This window comes from Littorina saxatilis, linkage group LG17 (genome assembly GCF_037325665.1).
Source record: "Littorina saxatilis isolate snail1 linkage group LG17, US_GU_Lsax_2.0, whole genome shotgun sequence".
Classification (NCBI taxonomy): Eukaryota; Metazoa; Mollusca; class Gastropoda; order Littorinimorpha; family Littorinidae; genus Littorina; species Littorina saxatilis.
In genome coordinates this window covers 38,887,414-38,907,397 of record NC_090261.1, presented here as the reverse complement: position 1 = coordinate 38,907,397, position 19,984 = coordinate 38,887,414, and the positions used below count along the sequence as shown (strand labels likewise).

At 41.1% G+C, this 19,984-nt stretch overlaps 1 protein-coding gene across 2 annotated transcripts; it reads left to right on the top strand.

Annotated features, from left to right (window-relative positions):
- The first annotated feature begins 211 nt into the window (after positions 1-211).
- Positions 212-19,984, top strand: LOC138952380 (histone acetyltransferase KAT5-like). Of its 2 annotated transcripts, XM_070324041.1 has the most exons (13): positions 212-241; positions 371-428; positions 1,149-1,217; positions 1,941-2,083; positions 3,522-3,686; positions 4,320-4,391; positions 14,921-15,070; positions 16,409-16,492; positions 16,948-17,037; positions 17,646-17,786; positions 18,431-18,524; positions 18,979-19,141; positions 19,582-19,984. In XM_070324041.1, the coding sequence occupies exons 1-13, from the start codon at positions 218-220 to the stop codon at positions 19,796-19,798; spliced, it is 1,470 nt and encodes a 489-aa protein (XP_070180142.1). In that variant the 5' UTR covers positions 212-217; the 3' UTR covers positions 19,799-19,984. The 2 variants fall into 2 exon arrangements, with proteins under 2 accessions (XP_070180142.1, XP_070180143.1); XM_070324042.1 differs by lacking the exon at positions 4,320-4,391.

Here is a 19,984-nt window from a genome sequence, read left to right as displayed (position 1 = left end):
GCCGGGGGGGGTGTTTGATGGAAGGGAGCTAACTCCGTAAATCGAGAAATATGAATTCGAATATTCGTCTCTTCACAATAAATATAGTAACTTTTGTTGAATAAATTTTCCTAATCCCTATATTAACAAATCCATGGTTTACTGATTTTGTGTAATGCTCTAAAAAGTACGCCAAATGCGCAAGCTCGAACCTGTGACATTTAGTGCGGGATTAATCATGACTATTATGGCGGAAGCGCAGGTACTTTTCGAAGTTTTTTTCCGCATATTTTGTGCAAAAGCTGTTATTATACGACCTCTTTGTATACAATATATTGTTTAAAGTAACTCTAATACCTTCCCGTAGCCTTACATACTCTCTATTTTTCAGATTGAGCTTATAGAAGGGTGCAGAGTTCCAGTTTTGCTCAGCAATGGAGATGGCTGGCGTGAGTGATCTCCCCTGTCCCCCCTCCACACTCTCTCTCTCTCTCTCTTTCTCTTTCTCTTGTGCGGTATCCTTTACCTTTCCAGAGTAAGGCACGATGAATAACAAAACTATACATTTGATTTATATAAATATGTTAGTTTGTACACATTACAATTTACACAGATCAGAAAAAAAACCAGGCTGCATAATCATGTTGACTTCTGTGCCCTAGCATTGTCGTATAAGTTACTGATTATTACTATTATAGTATTAGTATTCAGTATTAGATTAGTAGTATATCATCACTCAGTTTTCCTCCTACCCCCCCCCCCCCCCCCCGATATAATACCTTTGTAATGAAGGTGCTGTCTTCCTTGAAGTTGAAGCAAGCATACTTTTACATTTTAAAGGATTTTGTCAGATAGTGATAGTGGCAGGACATTTGGGGTGGTAAGTCTCATACCATTGTTTGGAACAACAGTGTCGGAAAACCAATCCAGAAAGGTTAAATGCCAGTCAGTCCGCTATAATAGTAATAGAAATGATGTTTTGTTTGGCCTTTCCAAGGCTTCTTAATCTTACTACTTTTAAAGAGACATACCCTAGCACTAGCAAACATTGTCAAAAGTTGAGGTTTTTGCTGTTGAAAAATTCTTTGGATCAGTGATTTGTGTGGTTCACTCAGCCCAAAAGCTAATATTATGATGTCAAAATATTGAACAGTTGTTTTCCTTTGCAGATTGGGCAGAAATTCTCAGCAAGAAAGATATCAATGGGAAGCCCCTATACTACATCCATTTCGATGATTGTGAGTTCGGGTTTATGTAGTTGCTCATAGAAAAGCAAAAAGTACAGTGTTCATCTCATCTGGTATGGATATAAGAAGCTTAATAATCAGCTGATGATGTATGAAATCAGTGTTGTTCCTCGGTCTTCACTGACTTCAGTCATTTACGCATGCTTTGGTTCATCTGATGCATTGTGACCCCTTGTCGGCGGAATCTCCAATAGCTTTGACAAATGGTTTGTCTTTTTACACAACAATTTTTATCAGCCACGACATGTTGATCAAAATATATTTTGAATCCATCTAACCTAGGTATTGTACTCTGTGTCTGGAACTAACACTGTAAACTTGAAAATATACACGTAGGTCCTGACGTACACTGAAACATTTTGTCTAGTCTTAGTTTTTACTGTTTGTCTTGTGCTTTTCATTGTTGTGCTGATTGGTTTGGTATTATGGTAATACTGGATCAGCGCATGTACTAGAAATGTAGATAAAGTATTGCTAAAGCAGATTTGCTGAGGTGTGCACTGTGCTCATTTGCATGTTGATTAGGGTAAAAAGGTAAGACCAATGCTTGTGTTAACTGAATGTTTCTGGTATTATTACTGTTTTTTAATCAGGAAAGTTTTAGCTATGAGCAGTGTTAGGCTAGCTGAAGAAAACACCCTGTGCAATCAATGCATGATTCCTGTCAACAATAAATATTGCAGATGTTTAATTAATTTATCTCTGTCACAACAGTCAACAAACGGCTGGACGAATGGGTGCCAGAGGAGCGTATGGATGTCACAAAGGCAGAACTGCCGAAGAAGGACGCAAAGACTCCCAAAAAAGAACCACAGGCCAGCAAGATGACCAATGGCTCTCGGCCGGCTAGTCCTGAGGTGAGTTAGAATTTGAGTGATTAAAATTGATGGAGAGATTCGGTATTTTGCTGCTAGTGTTACCATAAAATTAAGTGATTGATTGAAAATAGTGCATTTGATTCTGTTTCAACTTCTGCCTTAAGTCTGCGCTAACATGTGACTAGATCTTTAATGAATTCTGGTAGTCTTAAAATCATCGACAAATGAGACCAGTCAAAATTAAGTGATCAAAGGGATGTATGTGCTCCTGTACACTTGGCCGTCCGAGATGGGTATCAATCGCAGACCTGTTTACCAGTACGATTTGGGCGTATTTTGTACGCCAAATTATTATCGGTACGCAAATACGCGACACACGCACAAAATACGCATAAGAAAAAGTCTAGAATACGTTTTCCGGTGTTGGTGTGCTGATTACGGGATGGTACAACTGATACCGGTTTCGGTCGAAGGGAGATAACCATGACAGCGAGTCTTCAGCTGTGGAAACCTTGTTCAGTTGTTGGCACGTGCGATCGTCTGGACAATCGTGGCAAAATGAAGCGGTAAAATGTGTCAGTTTCGGATGACTGTACCAAATGTAAACAGCAGAAGCAGCAGATTTTCTTGGAGAAATATAAGAAAGAGCCAGGAATTGTGGAGTCTACTATGGGAAAAAGTCATGCACACTACAAGTATTGTAAATCAGATTTCTCCGTTGCCCATGCTGGGAAATATGACATCGAACGACACTGCATTTCCAAAACTCACCTGGACAAGGTTGCTGCAAAGAAATCCGCTGAAAGCTGCCAAGGAATTATGAAGTTCATTCCCGCAAAGCAAATCCTGCCAGAAGAAAAGGCTGTAATCCGTGCTGAAGCAATGTTTTCTGAGATGATTGTAAAAATGAACTTGCCACTGTCAACCGCAGATGTTATTTCACGAACTTCATCTTTTCATTATCAATCTGTTTGGACCGTCGCGATATAACCTTCGTGGTTGAAAACGACGTTAAACACCACATAAAGAAAGAAAGAATCTGTTTGGAAGACACTGGTTATAATGCTATAAACTGACAGGTAAATAAAATTGTTTTATCCCTGTTGTATTGGAAGGAGTTAAATTCTGAAGGTGTTCACAAGACATGCTATTCTTACACAAACACGTTTGCACCCACGCGTACATTTTCCCTAGCCCATATGGCTTTGCTTGCAAAGTACACCAACTTTTTGAAAAATACACTCAACTTTTTGAGAAAGTACTCTTGCCTCGGGTTTAGGGTAAACAGGCCTGGAATCGTGTCAGGCGAGTTCAAATTCCCGGTTCACCTGCCCTGGCTGGTGACCTCAAAATTGACCACTCCCCAAACACACATACACACACACACCTTATTGTGCAAGAGCAAGCATTCTGGATGATCATTTGAATTTACTTCTTTATGATTCTGTGTGTTATTAATAACTTATTTGTTCTGCAGTTGCCAAATGGGGCAAGCACCAGCGTACTTCTTCCCATTGGGGGAATTTCACCCGCCCCCTCACCTATTCCAGGGGGTGGTGGGGGCATGGGCGGGGGCATGACTGGGGGACTAAACAAGAAAAACAACAACCTGCTCAACAGAAAACGCAAGCTTGAAGAAGACGTAAGTACTGTGTTTGTGCTATATTAACTTTGTAACGTAAGTTCTAAGTGTGCATGCTGCTATTGTAAATGTGTACACATGGGTAGGTGGGGTTGAGTGTGCGCATGTGTGATGCCATATTCTTTTTATTTTTCATGTTGTCTTTTTTCTCAAGCCGAGTCGAGGATTGATGTAGGAGAAAAACTGGGCTGCTGTGGTGTGTTATAATTATGTGTTTTGTGTGTGTTCATGAACATGCAGAAATAATGTGAATGCATCCTCTGTTGCAACCTTTGCTGTCTGAAATATATAAAAGTAAAATTGCAAATGCTGTAACACAGTTGTAATTACTTTTTATTCTATCAATTAGTTTCTATGGGGTTGTGAGAACAGTCACGGTGTCAATGTTTATTCTTCGTTCTTTGGTGTAATCGGCTTCGCATTCATTTCCCTTTTATATCAGTTTGTTTCTAATTTCATTTTTCTATTATTTTATGTTATATATATTTTTTGTTTGATTTCTGTAAATAATTCATTTAGTTTACAAAATATCTGTGATTTATTTTATGTGTTGAGTACTGTGATTTTATTCTGCTTTTTTTCTCTTTTGCTTTATTTTTGGTGCATGGTTTGTTATGCTTGTTGTACCCGTAGCCTGCAAGCCAGGCTAGAGATCATCCGCCTCCGCCTCCACCTCCGAGACTATTGCCCAATCAAGTGCTACTGGTACGAATAAAAAATATACCTCCACCAGGGTCAAGTCCTCTTCTCTACTCACCCACATTCTCTTTAACTCAGAATGGACAATTTTCAGAAATAACTTGGGTTACTGGTATGGGTTGATGAAGAGTGACCTTTTTTGCAAAACCTCAGCCAAACATTGGAGGGACCTTTCTTTCTTTATTTGGTGTTTAACGTCGTTTTCTACCGTTCAAGGTTATATCGCGACAGGGAAAGAGGGGGGGGGGGGGGGGGGGGGGGATGGGATGGGATAGAGCCACTTGTTAATTGTTTCTTGTTCACAAAAGCACTAATCAAAAAATTGCTCCAGGGGCTTGCAACGTAGTACAATATATGACCTTACTGGGAGAATGCAAGTTTCCAGTACAAAGGACTTAACATTTCTTACATACTGCTTGACTAAAATCTTTACAAACATTGACTATATTCTATACAAGAAACACTTAACAAGGGTAAAGGGAGAAACAGAATCCGTTAGTCGTCTCTTACGACATGCTGGGGAGCATCGGGTAAATTCTTCCCCTTAACCCGCGGGGGGAATTGGAGGGACCAATCACTAGCAACGGGAATGTTGGAAACACGTGATTCCCATCCATGTTTTCACACACACCGCTCGCTACTGATTGGCCCCTCAATGTTTGGCAGATATTTTGCAAGAAAAGGTCACTCTTCCACAACCCATACAAACCAGACGGGAGTTATTTCCAAAAATCATCTTGAAAGTTTTGGACAGTTTGTTGAGTCCTTTGTTTTGACTTATGATAAACTCAGGTCAAGTTGCTAGCAATGTGTTGTTGAAAAGTTTCATTCTTATACAGTAGTCGCCGCTTATAAAAAAAAAACACCTTGGGACCGAACAAAAGTGTTTTTAATAAGCGGCGTTTTTAATAAACGGCTGCGTGTTGAACATGTGTTGAACATGTCCATCAGTAACGAAAGGTAAGAAGACCGACGCACGCATACAAGCTAAACTGATTACACCGTACAACCGTTTTGAAACTTTACCAAAAGCATTTTAATGACAAATAAAAACGATTCAGAATATGTACATGTATCGCACATCACAGTTTGCCGCGGCATTGTTCTATGGTCATCTGATTTAGGGGCTGTTTGCGCAAAAAGTCACAGATCTCCCCTCCCATAGTTTCAAACTTGGCAGCGTGTTCAAACCCCAAAGTCGTAACTTCGTCTTCTTTTTTTAGTGTCTGGCACAGAAATGATGCCGACACACCCAAAATTTCAGCGCCCTCCCTCATACTTCTTGCATTCAGCTTTCGGTAGCGATCAAGCAAGTCAACTTTGTCTTTGGATGTCAGATCCATTCTTTTTCTTTTCTTTGAAGCTAAAGCTGAATTTGAAGCCATTTTCAGTTTCACTGCTTATCCAGTGAGAAGAAAGACCAGACAGTGTTGAATTGTCATCTGACGGTTTACTGACAAGGGTGTGAGTTGTCATCTGACAGTTTACAAGGGTGTGATCACTGTTCACACAAACGCTGAAGTGTCTTGAATTGTCATCTAACGGTTTACTGACAAGAATTCACGACCAGAAGGCAACTACTAACCCTCTGAGCAGAGAGAAAATGAACAAAAAGTGTTTTTATTAAACGGCCCCTGTATTTTAACCGGCGAAATTTTACATAGGTTATATAGTGGTAAATCCGGACCGGACCAGACTGTATTTAAAAAGCGGCTGTTTTTATTAACCGCGTTTTTTATAAGCGGCGACCACTGTATATATATTGTGTGTAATAGACCCTTCTTCAGTCTCTCCCCTCCTCCCACTTTCCTTTTGTTACATTTAATCAAGTTTTGACTAAATGTTTTAACATAGAGGGGGAATCGAGACGAGGGTCGTGGTGTATGTGTGTCTGTGTGTGTGTGTGTGTGTGGAGCGAATTAGAGTAAACTACTGGACCTATCTTTATGAAATGTTACATGAGAGTTCCCGGGAATAATATCCCCAGACGGTTTTTTTCATTTTTTCGATAAATGTCTTTCATGACGTCATATCCGGATTTTTGTAAAAGTTGAGGCAGCACTGTCACACCCTCATTTTTCAATGAAATTGATTGAAATTTTGGCTAAACAATCTTCGACGAAGGCCGGACTTTGGTATTGCATTTCATTTTGGAGGCTTAAACAATTAATTAATGACTTTGGTTATTAAAAATCTGAAAATTGTAATTAAAAATGTTATTTTATAAAACGATCCAAAAACCATTTCATCTTATTTTTCATCATTTTCTAATTCCAAAAACATATAGATATGTTATATTCAAATTAAAAACAACCTCTGAAAATTAAAAATATGAAAATTATGATTAAATTTAAATTTCCGAAATCGATTTAAAAACAATTTCATCTTATTCCTTGTCGGTTCCTGATTCCAAAAACATATAGATATGTTATGTTTGGATTTAAAACAAGCTCAGATAGTTAAAAAGAATAAAGATACAGAAAAACGCGCTATCCTGCTAAACGCAACCGCTACCACGCTATTCTGACTGGCTTGTCAATTTCACTGCGTTTTACACGTGCGGGGGATTGACGAAGCTGCCACGTATTGTCTCGGTGAAAAAATGCAGTGCGTTCAGTTTCATTCCGTGAGTTTGACAACTTGACTAAATGTAGTAATTTCGCATTACGCGACTTGTTTGTGTTTCTGTGTTGTTATTTTTTGTACTAGGTGACCATTTCTTTTTATAATTAAAGAGAGGGAAATAATTAGATCAGATTTATTTCTTTACTGTTTCAATTAACTAAAGCAGTAAACATATTTTCTTCATCATAAATGAATTTAGATTTGTGCCTGCAAGTTGGGATACAGTCTATCTTCAGTATTGTCTTTGGTTTAAAGCAAGATTTGCTATGCTTTGGTTAATAGTTCAAATATAAAGTGGCTTTTTTCCAAGTGAGTTCTGCAATACATTTTTGGTACGCTAGTTGTTGACCTTAGTTCTATTTCTTTCTCTAACGTCTCCCAGTTGTAATTTAAGTTGAGGGTTTTATTGGTTTGCTTTTGTTTTATTTGTTTTGTGTTGATTTGATATTTATTGATAATTCTAAGCTCGTGTTGTTAATGTTATTTGCATGTTTTCTTGTTTGGTGCACATGTACTGATGCTGGTTTCTCTGGCGAACAGGTGAAGGAGTGGAACTGAAGTGCACAAAAAACTAACCGGTTTCTCACATCGCCTATAACCTGTGTATCTCAGACTGAATTGTCAAACCTGTTCATCCTCTGTTAGTTAGGGCGATAAGGGTCGAATATCAGGCTGATACTGCAAATTTGAGGCAAAGCATGATTTTTTGCATACACCTTGTGGACACATTAGCCTGCAAATTTAGCGTCAGAAACACCTTGTACGGGGCCCATGATAGCCACAATAGAGCGTTAAACAAGGTAACCCATTCCGCCCACGTACATTTTCTTCACCGGCGCCACTTATCATGAGTAAGAATTTCCCGGCAAAAACAAATGCAATACAAACCAAAACTACGATGAAATAACAAGAGGAAAATAAGAACCGATGAGATTGTGCTTGACATAAATCTTACCTTGAAGTAAATACTACTAAGAGGTCTGCGTGTTGTTCATACGCGGCTAATCACGTTTGCAGTCCCCACCACAGAAACACAGCGCTGTGCACTGCAGGTTTGCCTTTGAGCATTTGCAGCGGCCTCTACATCCTTGTTTGCAGCCACAGTGTATGAGTTCATAGCAAGTTTCTTGGGCTTGCGGCAGGGTGGTCCACAACGGTCGCCAGGTCTGACCTGCATCCTTCTCCCACCCCCACTGAGCTGGACTTGGTAGATCAGGCTCTTTCAGCAGACACTGACCCCAGATGAAGCCACCCTGGTAAACAGCCCTTCTTGTGTGCTGTTGAAGAGCACCAGATGTGGGTGGTATGTTTTCCAGAGTTCTCTTCCCTTTGGTGAACATACTTTGTCTGGCCTTGTTGACAGTCTGTTCTGAACTTGTGCGTTCGTACATGATGATGACGAACCTTTCCAGTATTTTCATGAGTTTGTCACTTGGAACAGCAGGCATGTCCATCATCATGAGAAAGGCTTCTGTGGCCTCAGGGTACAGTCTCCATGTGTTCCATGCAGTTTTCTTCCCTCTGCCAGCAAAGAAAGAAACCGTGTCACAACCCGTGAAGGCATGAAACGCTGGCAACGCTCTGGATTTTTCTGGTCCTAAATTGGCTGCTATTTCATGGGCTGCAATGTACTTAAAGTGCTTCCCTACCCCCAGGGCTACCCAGAGTTCTCTCAGTGGTAACACGTTGACTGCAGACACAGCAAGTACGAGAACGTCTGTATCTGTGGTTCTGATAAGAACAGTGTCAAACCCATCTCTCACGCAATCAGAAACATGCAGAAAGACTCTGGTGTCAGCCTCGTCGTGTGAGCATGGTTGCAGATGAGCAGTTTCTTTCAGCGAGTTTGAACAACACAGAACCTTGTTTCCAAACGTGCACACGAGGATCTGATTCTTCAGCTCTGCTTTGTCACAAAGTCTTTGTGCAATAAACTGAAATAATTCAGTTTTGTTGTCATCAACTCGAAGGAAACTTTGCCAATTTGCCGGCAGGGAAGTTTTAGGCAACACTCTTCGACGTAAGCCACACCCTCGCCTTTCTCTTGTTGCTGCTTTGATGCTGTTGCTGCTGTATACATCAAAAACAATGTCTATCCGTGATGTTCCTTCAGAGTTTCTCACAACATATGGCAGGAAAATGCTGTCAACATAGTCTTCAAAAGTCTTTGCACCTTTTGGTAACAGCATCTGGACAATTGCTGCTCCGTCAAGAACCTTGGCATCCACGTTTGGAGTACTGTCAGGTAGAGGAACAATGACGGCTTCACTCAACACCTCGTCAAGTTCATCTGGGGGGTCTTGAAGTAATGTGCCAATTGTGTCATCCAGAACTTCAGCAGGAATCTCGGATGAATCTTGTGCTTCGTTTTGACTCCCAGTGGTAGAACTTGCAGCATCTGTTTCACCCAGGCAGTGGGCAGGGTTGTCTTCTGTTGTCTTTGCAGGATGATCTGTCAAGCAGACGAGCAGATCAGTCTTTGTACCTGCTCTGATGTCACCAAGTGTTGACAGTGAGGGTGGCCATGGCTGGTTTTCATGCTTGAAGAACTCGTCCAGGTTCCCATCTCTTGTCTGACAGGCAATGTATAGCCTTGAAAATAAAGCACAGTCATTTTTGAGTGCTGCCAGACTTCCTTTCAATCTTGGTTTTGGCTTCGCTTTATGGTTTGAGAACAGTGGAAGGTTGATCTTGTTGATCGGTGCAGCAATTGACTTTGTCCGTTGAACAAAGCGTTCTTCAACAAAGGTATCGTACAGCGCTTTTCCCACTGTCGTGACCTTCAGCATGGCGTCAACATGTTCAGTACTCATGATGTCTCTTGTGTCCAGAGCAAACAGGTATTTGCTGTCTTCTTCAAAAGGGTTCCCTATTTCCTCAAATTTGCTGACTAGTGCATTCACCTGGGAGGCAAATGAGGTTTGGACACTTGGTTGCTGCTCATGGTGATCCTTGCAGGTATTGTCTTTCCTACAAACTTGATCTTCGAATTCTTTCACGATCCTTGATATCTCCGGTCCGGCGATCATCCAGCGTCTCAGTGCACTTGGATTGTTCGTAAGGCCTATCGCTCCACCATCTCCTTTGATCTGGGCATTGCACTGCTCATGGGCATGGTCCAGGGCTATTGAAGAGAACCTGCGTTTTGTTTTCCTGACCACGAATGCTCCAGCACAGAAATGGCGGAACACATCCGGGTGAGTCGTCTCAAGGGCTGTGAGGTCACGGATATGGACAGACAACCAGCGTGAGTAGTTGACATGGTCAAGCGCAAAGAACCAGGGGATGAGTGCTGTCAAACATTGCACATACATCTGAAAGTTTCCGATTCGGATTGACTGTACCAGCTGCAGAATGCAGAGTTCAAATTCCAACACCAGTGACCAGTATTTGAACTGTGGTTGTTCTTCAGCAGTGTTTGTCTGCCACTCCTCAAAGGTAATGACTTGATCTGACAGGTGTCTGAACTTCATGTACGCTCGCTGCTGAAGTATGTGCAGAACCACTGCGGTGATCTGATGGATGTGTCGAGTTCTCTTCAGATGAGTAACTTTGACACACGACTCTGCAATACCTGGTAGAAGAACACCAGCGTCTGCCACCCCACTGACCCACCCTGAACCCTTCAACCAATCGCCGATGGTTTTGAAGGCAGCCATTTCAATATGGAGACCACCAAGCATGATGATATAGTTCTGCTCACCATACTCTGCCGGCCATTGCCACTGTATCTCTTTTGCGATTGCGAATAGTGGCTGGTCCATGGTTAAGATGGGGGTCTGTGATGGATTGAGGTGTTGAGTTGCGCATTTGATGAGATCCATGACATGGCGGATCAAAGCTACTGAATGTGCATTGTCAGACAGAAGGGGCATCAGTCCTATCCTTGACACAGGCCTGTCATCAGTTCTGAGCTGTGATGCATGGTATGCTGCCCACGAAATGTTTTCATTTTCTTTCGCTGGATTGCTCTCAAGAAAGGCATGAACATGCCGCAGCCACTCATATTCTGATTCCTTGCCGTCGATTTCTTTGCTGACGCAGGGTCTGCAAGGTCCTTGGACGTCTGGTACAAAGTTTTCTTTTGATGTGCAAGGTACAGGCATGACGTTGGTGTATGCAGCAGGAAGCAGAGGAATACTTCGAGGTTGGTTGCTTTTCTCACCAATGAGAGGGACTGCTTGTTCTTCACCCTCGCATTCACTCACTCTGTGTTGCATCAACGAAATACTGGTGCCGTGAAAAGAGTGTGTAGCTGTTGTTGAAGAAGGGTTGTGGTCAATGTTATCCACAGCTCCTATCGTGAAGACGTTTTTCAGCATCTTTGTTGGTACAACAACTGCTTCTTCTTCAAACTTAGCACATACCTTGCTAGCTACCTCTGTAGAAATACAAAGCACCCGGGCATACGAAATTCCGATTCCAAGAGTGTGCATTGTTTCCACCAGATCTTTGTTTCTAGTGTCAGCGTGTATTTTTAGGCTGATGTATATAGGCAACGGAGTCTCCCTTTCCCGATTTCGCCTGTGAACAGCTCCTGTCTTTGAAGATTTTTTACAGTTGAATGCAATCAATTGAGAAATTGTCAAGACAGCTTGTTGCTGAGGGTCACTGTCGGGTTGGTGCTGCTCAACAACAGATGGTCCTTTCAATATGAAGCTAACCAGCGTGTTTAAAGACGATGGGACTGATTCTTCTTGGCATCTGTCTTTGAAGCTGCCTTGAAAGACCTGTTGTGACTTGAGTATTTCTTTCCTCACTATCTGAGCAGCTTTGGAAAGCTGAAGAATATCAGAACCAGTGTTACATGCTGATTTAAGAGCATCTCCTATGTCCCTATCAAATGCAAGGACAGCCTCTTTACCCTGAAACAAGATCAGGTACAGCTGATAGGAGCTTTTCTCGAAGTCTTGTTGTATGCACATAGGAATCTTTCAAACCAAGATCTGCTAAACGTGAGATGTACAGCTGGCACATGTGTGACATTGTGAAAACGGGTGCTGTTTCTGGCTTGTCTCGGAAGTCTTCAATGTATGCAACAAGTTCTGCAAAAGCAACATCTTTGATCCTCTGGTCCCCATCTGCCTCCACATTGTCCAGATGTAACTTTGGTTCTCGCCTAAAAAAGGCATTCATACATTTCTTGTGGTATTTTGCTTCAGTTGCTACCATATCACCAGGCGCAAGCTTCCTAAGGACAAGCTGGTCATTGATAATTTTAGCATGGTTACGGACTTTGGTATCCACTGGAATTGTTGACACGCTATGAAACCCTGCACTTCCGGATGGTTCATCGCAGAAAAAGCACACATTGTTGATACAGTCAGAAGAAACAGTCGACTTCCGAGTTTTAGCAGGACTCACCGATACTTCATCCTGTTTTCTTTTCCGTGTGAGAACAGTGCTACTTACTTTCGTTCTGCAAGACTTATGCCACAAAGCACTATGCGCTTTAAAAGCATTCTCCAGTCCATGTCCTTCGTCCAATAGTTCCAGTGATACAGGGATCGGTAACTCTCCAAGACTTTGAAATTGTGTAAGGTTTTCAGCCACATATTTGTAACCTACACCGTCCTTCTTAGCTGGGCAAATGAGTGGCTCTTTTGAACTAATTTGACACAACGCACATAACTTCCAGTCAATAACCACCTTTTTGTTAGCAGGTTCTCCATATTTACTGAAATGATCAAGGCGTTGATACTTTCTTGACATGTTTTGCTTAGTTCCTGTCTATTTGTAGAGTTTCACATGGCGTCTCTGCAATCCAAAAGTGACAACATAGACAATTAAAACACCTTTTCCTATGTTGTGAAAAACAATGTGACAGCAGATAACTCTCTCTCTCTCTCTCTCTCTCTCTCTCTCTCTCTCTCTCTCTCTCTCTCTCTCTCTCTGGTACGCATGCGCGCACACATAAGCATTTGCAGACATATTCTGATAGCCATTTATGACTATAACGGTTTTATTTAAGAAAATTCGCCGAATTTGTAAAAACAAAAAACAATAGAGAAATGTTAACATTCGAGCTTGTTTTGACACAAATGGCTTCCCATACTTTTTTCCACAAACTGCGCAGATCTAGCAGTGCAGAAACACATAGAGTACATTTTTCAGACATTGAACACGTACGATTAGTGGTATATACATTCCAGAAGTAAGCTTACAAACCAGATACATTATTCCCTGCCTGAATCTTTATGTCTGAATGGCCTTTTCTCTTTGAAAAAGTACACGTGCTATCCTGCCGCTATCGTACACAAGTTGCGATCAAAGCAACGGCATGCATCGATCACATTTAATCCATCCGACAATATCAGGATAAAGAATACATTCATTTAATAAGGACTTGTACATTCTTTTAATGTCATACATAATACATTTCTGTAGTAAAACCCAGTAATATACTTACAGTCTTCAGACGAAGGCGTGCTCTTTAGCAATTCACAGGCTGGCGCGATGGTAAACATCCGGTGACATGTCCGGTGCGTTTCTTTTTTGCACCCCCGGTGCAGATGAACTGTTTTGAGATTTTCGACTTTTTTGATACTTAGTTTTATATTTTTGAATGTGAAGGAATCGGTTAAATGGTTAAAGAAATCACTCTATGTTATGCAAAAAAACACGATGTCGCTCACGCAGTTTGCTATGCCACTTTCTTAGCTTTTGTCTTTGGCTTTGGCACAGCTGCTTTGAACGTCAATAAGAACCCCTCTTTGATGTATTGCGTGTAATTACTGCTTAGTAGCCAAGTTGGTCATAATTCATGATACTTCAACCATTACAGATTCTTGTTGGCAATAAACGTCGAGATTCGCAAAATGTGTCCGGTCAATTATTTCAGCACGGTCACAGCAATGTTCGACACCGGTGGAGCAGTAAGTTCCTTACTATGGCCAATCATGTTAGTCAAAACTGAGCAACCAACTACTTTGACTGGCCACAACGGCCACCACAGCGCTCCCAAATAATGTTTCTGACGCTAATATTGAACTTTACTGTGGAACCCGTCTTCTGAACCACAGGGTTTGCTTTGCCTCAAATTTGCAGCATTAAATTCCTTATCGCCTAAGCTATGTCTGATCTTGTCTTCTCTTCTGTGTCATTGTTTCTTTTGAGCCCTGAAAGTGTTGTTTCCTAGAATTATACAGTCAGTTAACAGCATTTAACTTACCTTTCATAAATTCTAAACTCAGACGGGTTGAAATGGTGGATATCACCTTGCACTTGCAGTCTGCCTGGCCCGAACCATGATATTGGCTTCTCTCTGTCCATCACCACCCCCCATGCAGCCCCTCCCCCTCCCCCCCCCCCCCCCCCCCCCTTACCCATATACCCATATTAGCATATATTTATTCTTGCCTCTAACCTTCGTGGTTGAAAACGACGTCAAACACCAAATAAAGAAAGAAAGAAAGATTCTTGCCTCAATCTTTATCCTACCTCCATTTCTTACCCTCTTACTCATCTGTCTTCACCACGTCTTTATGCCAGCTTAGAGGATTGTAATATGTACCATAAAATATACTCACAAAAATGTTATGTTAACATGAATGTGGCATGACTCAGCTCTCATTAATAACTGTGATATTGACCTGCCTTTTACTGTTGTAGTTGGCAGCAATGTATAACTTTTTTTTTTAAATGGACAGTGGAAAACATTTTCTTTTATTAATTTTTTTTATTTTTTTTTTATCTATGGTTTAATAGAGTGAGATTTTTTATGTTATAAGAAGGATAGGAATGGGGATAAAGGTGATTTGCAGAACCCATTCTGTTTACAAATTCTATTATGAGTATGTCTCACTTTTTGACACTGTTTGAGTTTCACTTTTCCTGTGTGGGTCTAGGTAAACTGCACTGCATCAGCAGGCACAGATATTCATCGTTTGTCCTTTTTCTGTCCATTGCAGACGGACTCGCAGGAAGGCCAGTTCGCCCCTAGACAGACAGGAAGCATGGTCGCTCACCACGACGATGTGGTCACACGCATGAAGAATGTTGAATTGATAGAGATTGGTCGGTGGCGCATTAAGCCTTGGTACTTCTCTCCCTACCCTCAGGTCAGTTCCATCGCTTTGTGGTACAGTGGTACCTGTGATTTGAGGCCCATTCGTGGGGTGGACACCTCCCATGAAAGGACACCTATTGTTGTCCCTTTGTCGATTATCTTTACCAAAATATCCCTGCCATAACAGACCACCTGCAATATTGGGACACTTTTGCCTGGCCCCAAAGGTGTCTTTTCATGGCAAGTACAACTGTACCATATAGTCATTGCTGTTAATTGGTTGTAATAAGCTGTGAGATATAAATGTATGTCACACGCTTTCCTTCTTTGCCACTACTAAAGCAAACGTGTGCAAGATTGTATGTTACGCGCTTTGGAGCATGTGCAAGAACGGATTCAAACTCGAAATCGTCCCCCCAAAAACCCCAAAATGCACACACGACTTTTATTTCTCCTGCTGTTATCGTTTCTTCTCTTAACAAATTCTTCAACGCTCAGAATACTGAAAACGGCATCCCAGACGACAGTACTGTTTCCATACGCGAATTTAGCTGCCCTTGGAAAGTGGCTCGCTCAGGAGGCCTGTTAGTCTGACACTATAAGGACAGAGTTGTGAACATAGATGACAAAGATCCCGGAAAGAACAAACATTTCGCGGATGCAGACACAGAAAGACGTCATGAAGATTGCGATGCTTCAAAAGATACAGACTGTGACGATGACTGTGACGTCATTCACATATTCCGAGACGTCAATTATAGTTGTTCGGTCACTTTCGTCAAAAAGTAGATCTCTCCACAATGGCTGCTCCTGTGTTTAGGTTTATCAAGCGTGAGTACGCAAAACGTGTTTGTTCTCTCCTCTGTTGAAGCTGTGAGACATAATCGCCATTACGAGCTAGTCGTGTGACAGAGAGTTTTCTTGCACACTCGACTGCTGCTGTTTCACTCCGGCTAAAGCCGTCGTGAAACATCTACAGTCTCGTGTGCAAGAAAACTCTCTGTCACACGACTAGCCCGTAATAGCGGGTAATGTTAATTAAGCTGTCACAGATTCAGCGGTATATTGGAGCTGTACTTTCAGTATTTACTGGTTTGTAATTTTGTTTAACAGTTCATTTTTGGCTCACGTAAGTGTAGCCCATGCGATCGTCATGTTTGTCTGTCTATGCGTGCGTGCGTATGTATGTATGTCTGTGGTAGAAACTTCGGTGAATGACGTTTAGCTGTCACTGTATGCTTTATTTGTGAGAAATCTATGGTCAGGTTTTCCATGCAGCTGCACAGTGGAATCGGCATTAGGACAGGATTCAGAAGTTCATTACTCGAAGGAGGAGCTGATTATCGCAATCATTAGGAAGTTTGAAATGACAAATCTCTGTTTGTTTCAGGAGCTGACAAACAATCCCATTCTATACCTCTGTGAATACTGCCTCAAATACCTCAAAAGCAACAAGTGCTTGGAAAGACATTTAGTAAGTATGAAACACATGTCTTTGGTGCATTTTCATGTTTCAATATTTCAGAAATGCTTTTGACTTGTTTTGCATCAGTCTGTCTTTTTTAAATGTTGAGCAAAATGTGTGTGGTTATCTCAACAGCATGTCGTCTTCATCTCAGTCCACAAAAAAAGAATGAAGCAAGTACATGTTCAAGGGGGAGAGAGTCCGTAGATTGCCTGTATCATTCCAAGTATACTTTTGAATTTTCTGCTAATTCAGGCATTTTCAGTGCTGCAAAGATTTTTATTTTGATCCCCAGATTGCATGGGTTTGCTTTTTGTTCAATGACAAATGGAGGGGGGGCATACTTTCAGGCCTTTTCAAAATATTTGATTATCTCAGTTATCAGATCTCGGTTATCAGATCTTAGTTATACGTTTCATAAACTTGCTTATGTGATGAGTTACTAACTGTGTTTTCTTCATCAGGCAAAATGCTTGCACCGTCACCCTCCTGGCAACGAGATCTACAGAAAAAACAACATTTCCTTCTTTGAGATTGATGGTCGAAAGAACAAGGTTAGTGTAATTGGAGGTGTATTCTGAGCTGTTTTAACCTTTTTTTTGCAGTACTTTTTGTGTAGCGTAAGTTTGAGAACTAAATACAGGGCTAACACCTTTCCAGTTCTCACCGGAAATCCGGTTTTTGAAAACTTTCTTGGGGTACAACTTAAAACTTTTTATTTATTTTTAGTTTGGATGGTTGATGGAGGCAAAATGTGTGTTATTTTATCATTTATTAACATACATTTTGGTACCAGGAGAGGCTGTTCTTTACCCCTGCCACCCTGGCCTTTCGGTTTTTCACTTTTGTTTGGTGTTAGCCCTGAAAATATTATGTAAAGAAAACTAGCAACAGGGTATTTTTTTTTACTTTTACAAGTAATGGTTGATTTTTATATATCACATCCTGGTCTGTAAAGATAAAAACTTTTCCATTCTTCCATTGACTTTTGTGAATGAGGACGATTTTACAACACTAACCTCAGCAGTTTAGGAATGGCCATAACAACATTGTTTTTTCATATTAACAATATAGTTTTTAGTTTGACTGTTTGGGTTACAAACAAATTATTTTAATCTTATGATCTCACAACTGAATGCTGGCTTGTCTTGTTTTTGTGCAGGCATACGCTCAAAATCTCTGTCTTCTAGCCAAGCTGTTTCTAGACCACAAAACGCTGTATTACGACACTGATCCATTCCTCTTCTACGTCATGTGCGAGTACGACAACAGAGGATACCACATGGTGGGCTTCTTCTCCAAGGTCAGGCCATTCATTTGTTTCTTAGTAATACTATACAATACATTACAACAATACTTTTTTTTTTATCTAAGAATGAGAAAGGACATTGTGGCTGATAACAAACACACAACAGTAATATAGTCATTGATACATTCAAACCTGCCCTGGCGACCACCTCTTGATAATGACCCCCTGCCCATTATGATTACTCGAAAGAAACCTTGACGAGATTCACCTTTCCATAACGACCATCGGTCTATGAGGACCACTTTGGGTTGGTCCCATGGGTGGTCGCTACAAACAGGTTCCACAGTATTTGCAAATCAGATCAGTTGTGAGATGTGAATTGTTGTATGGCAGTAACACCAACTGTCACGAATTCAAACAGGCGCAGGGCATACAAAAATCAACATTGACTGATTGGGAACTGTACATTGTACAAGAATTGATGCTGTAAAAGTGATTTTGTGAAGCATCTTTTCTGGTGTTATATTTTTTTAGAAGTCTTAGACTGGTGAAGTAAAACAACAACAAAGAAATACGAAAAGATCAATGTAGTTGTGGTGTATCCTTTTTGAAACTTGAACTAAAAAAAGCAAGACAAAGTTTTCCAGAATTTGAAACATTTATAATTATCTAAAGAAAACAAAACATAACTCTTTCAGGAGAAAGAATCTTCTGAGGACTACAATGTTGCCTGTATCCTCACTCTACCTCCCTACCAACGCAAAGGCTATGGCAAGCTTCTCATCGAGTTCAGTAAGTATCCAAACATAGGCCTTTTATTGCTCTGCGTTTTAGTTTTGTCTGCCTTAAATAGTAAAGATCCTCTGGGGAAAAATGAATGAGTGAAACGTTTTTATGTACAGTAAAACCACCCTTTTATGACCACCACCACCCCCCCCCCCAACAAAAAAACTGAGAAAATTAGGTGTTAAAAGGAGGGAGACTAAAAACATAAGTAAATTTACAGAGGTTTCGAACAGAAAATCTAAAAAAAAAAAAGAAGTTATTAAAGAGGAGAAAGTCTTAAATTGGGGTGGTCTTCAAAAGGAAGGGGGGGGGGGAGGGTGTATTCCACTGTATTGTTGAATGAATAATGGAAGTTCTTGTTTGCTGCATGTGATGACGTAAACTAGACTATGCATTCTTGTTTGCTGAAACTTAAAATGACATAACTTCACTGTGATCCTTGAGTGACTTTTTCTTGCAGGTTACGAGTTGTCCAAAGTGGAATGTAAAACGGGGTCTCCTGAGAAGCCCCTGTCTGACTTGGGACTTCTGAGTTACCGTAGTTACTGGTCTCAGACGATCATGGAAATCCTGCTCAAGATGAAGCCCACCGAACAAGGGGAACAACCCAGCATCACCATCAAGTTTGTCAAGATTATGTTTCTTCATCTCCTGCTGTGAAGTTTGATTTTTTGTTGTGGTTGGACACCATCTGTCTAGAAAATCGGATGTGTCAAAGTGTGTCAATTATCCTTGTTAACAGCAGGTTGTGGTAACTGTTTTGATGCTGGTAAGATTATATCAGTGTGGTAGCTGTAAGTCTAAAATGTCAGTGTCAGATGGTTTGTTATTGATTTAAATATTATTTTGTCCACTCTTACGGCGTATCTTCAATCTTGAGGCTTACTTACGATCCTTACTATTCTGATGAAGTCAGCAACTGTCTGGCGAAAATTTGATAAAGAATTTACCGTAACTGGTTCCTGTTGTGTTTTCTTTTTTTGTTGCTTTGTTACAATTTCCTTATCTCTTGCCCGATCTTATCAGGTTTCCCGTAATGATTAATTTGATCTTGTCTTTGCAGTGAGATTTCTGAGAAGACATCGATCAAGAAGGAAGACGTGGTGTCCACCCTGCAGCACCTCAACCTCATCAACTACTACAAGGGCCAGTACATCATCACCATGAACACGGAGCAGGTTGACTCGCACGAGCGCGCCATGTCCAAGCGCATTATCCGCATCGACCCCAAGTGCCTGCACTGGCAGGGAAAAGACTGGAGTCGCCGGGGCAAGTGGTGATGAGAGCCTGTGTGTAGTGAATGTGCTGTGTCATCATGTCTTTGAGCTTCTTGGACACAAATTGGAGAAAAAATGTGGCTGGAAAACACTGGAGTCGCCGGGGAAAGTGGCGATGACAGCCCAGGTGTAGTGACTGTGCTGAATGTCATCATATTTTGAGCTTCTTGGACAAAAATTGGAGAAAAA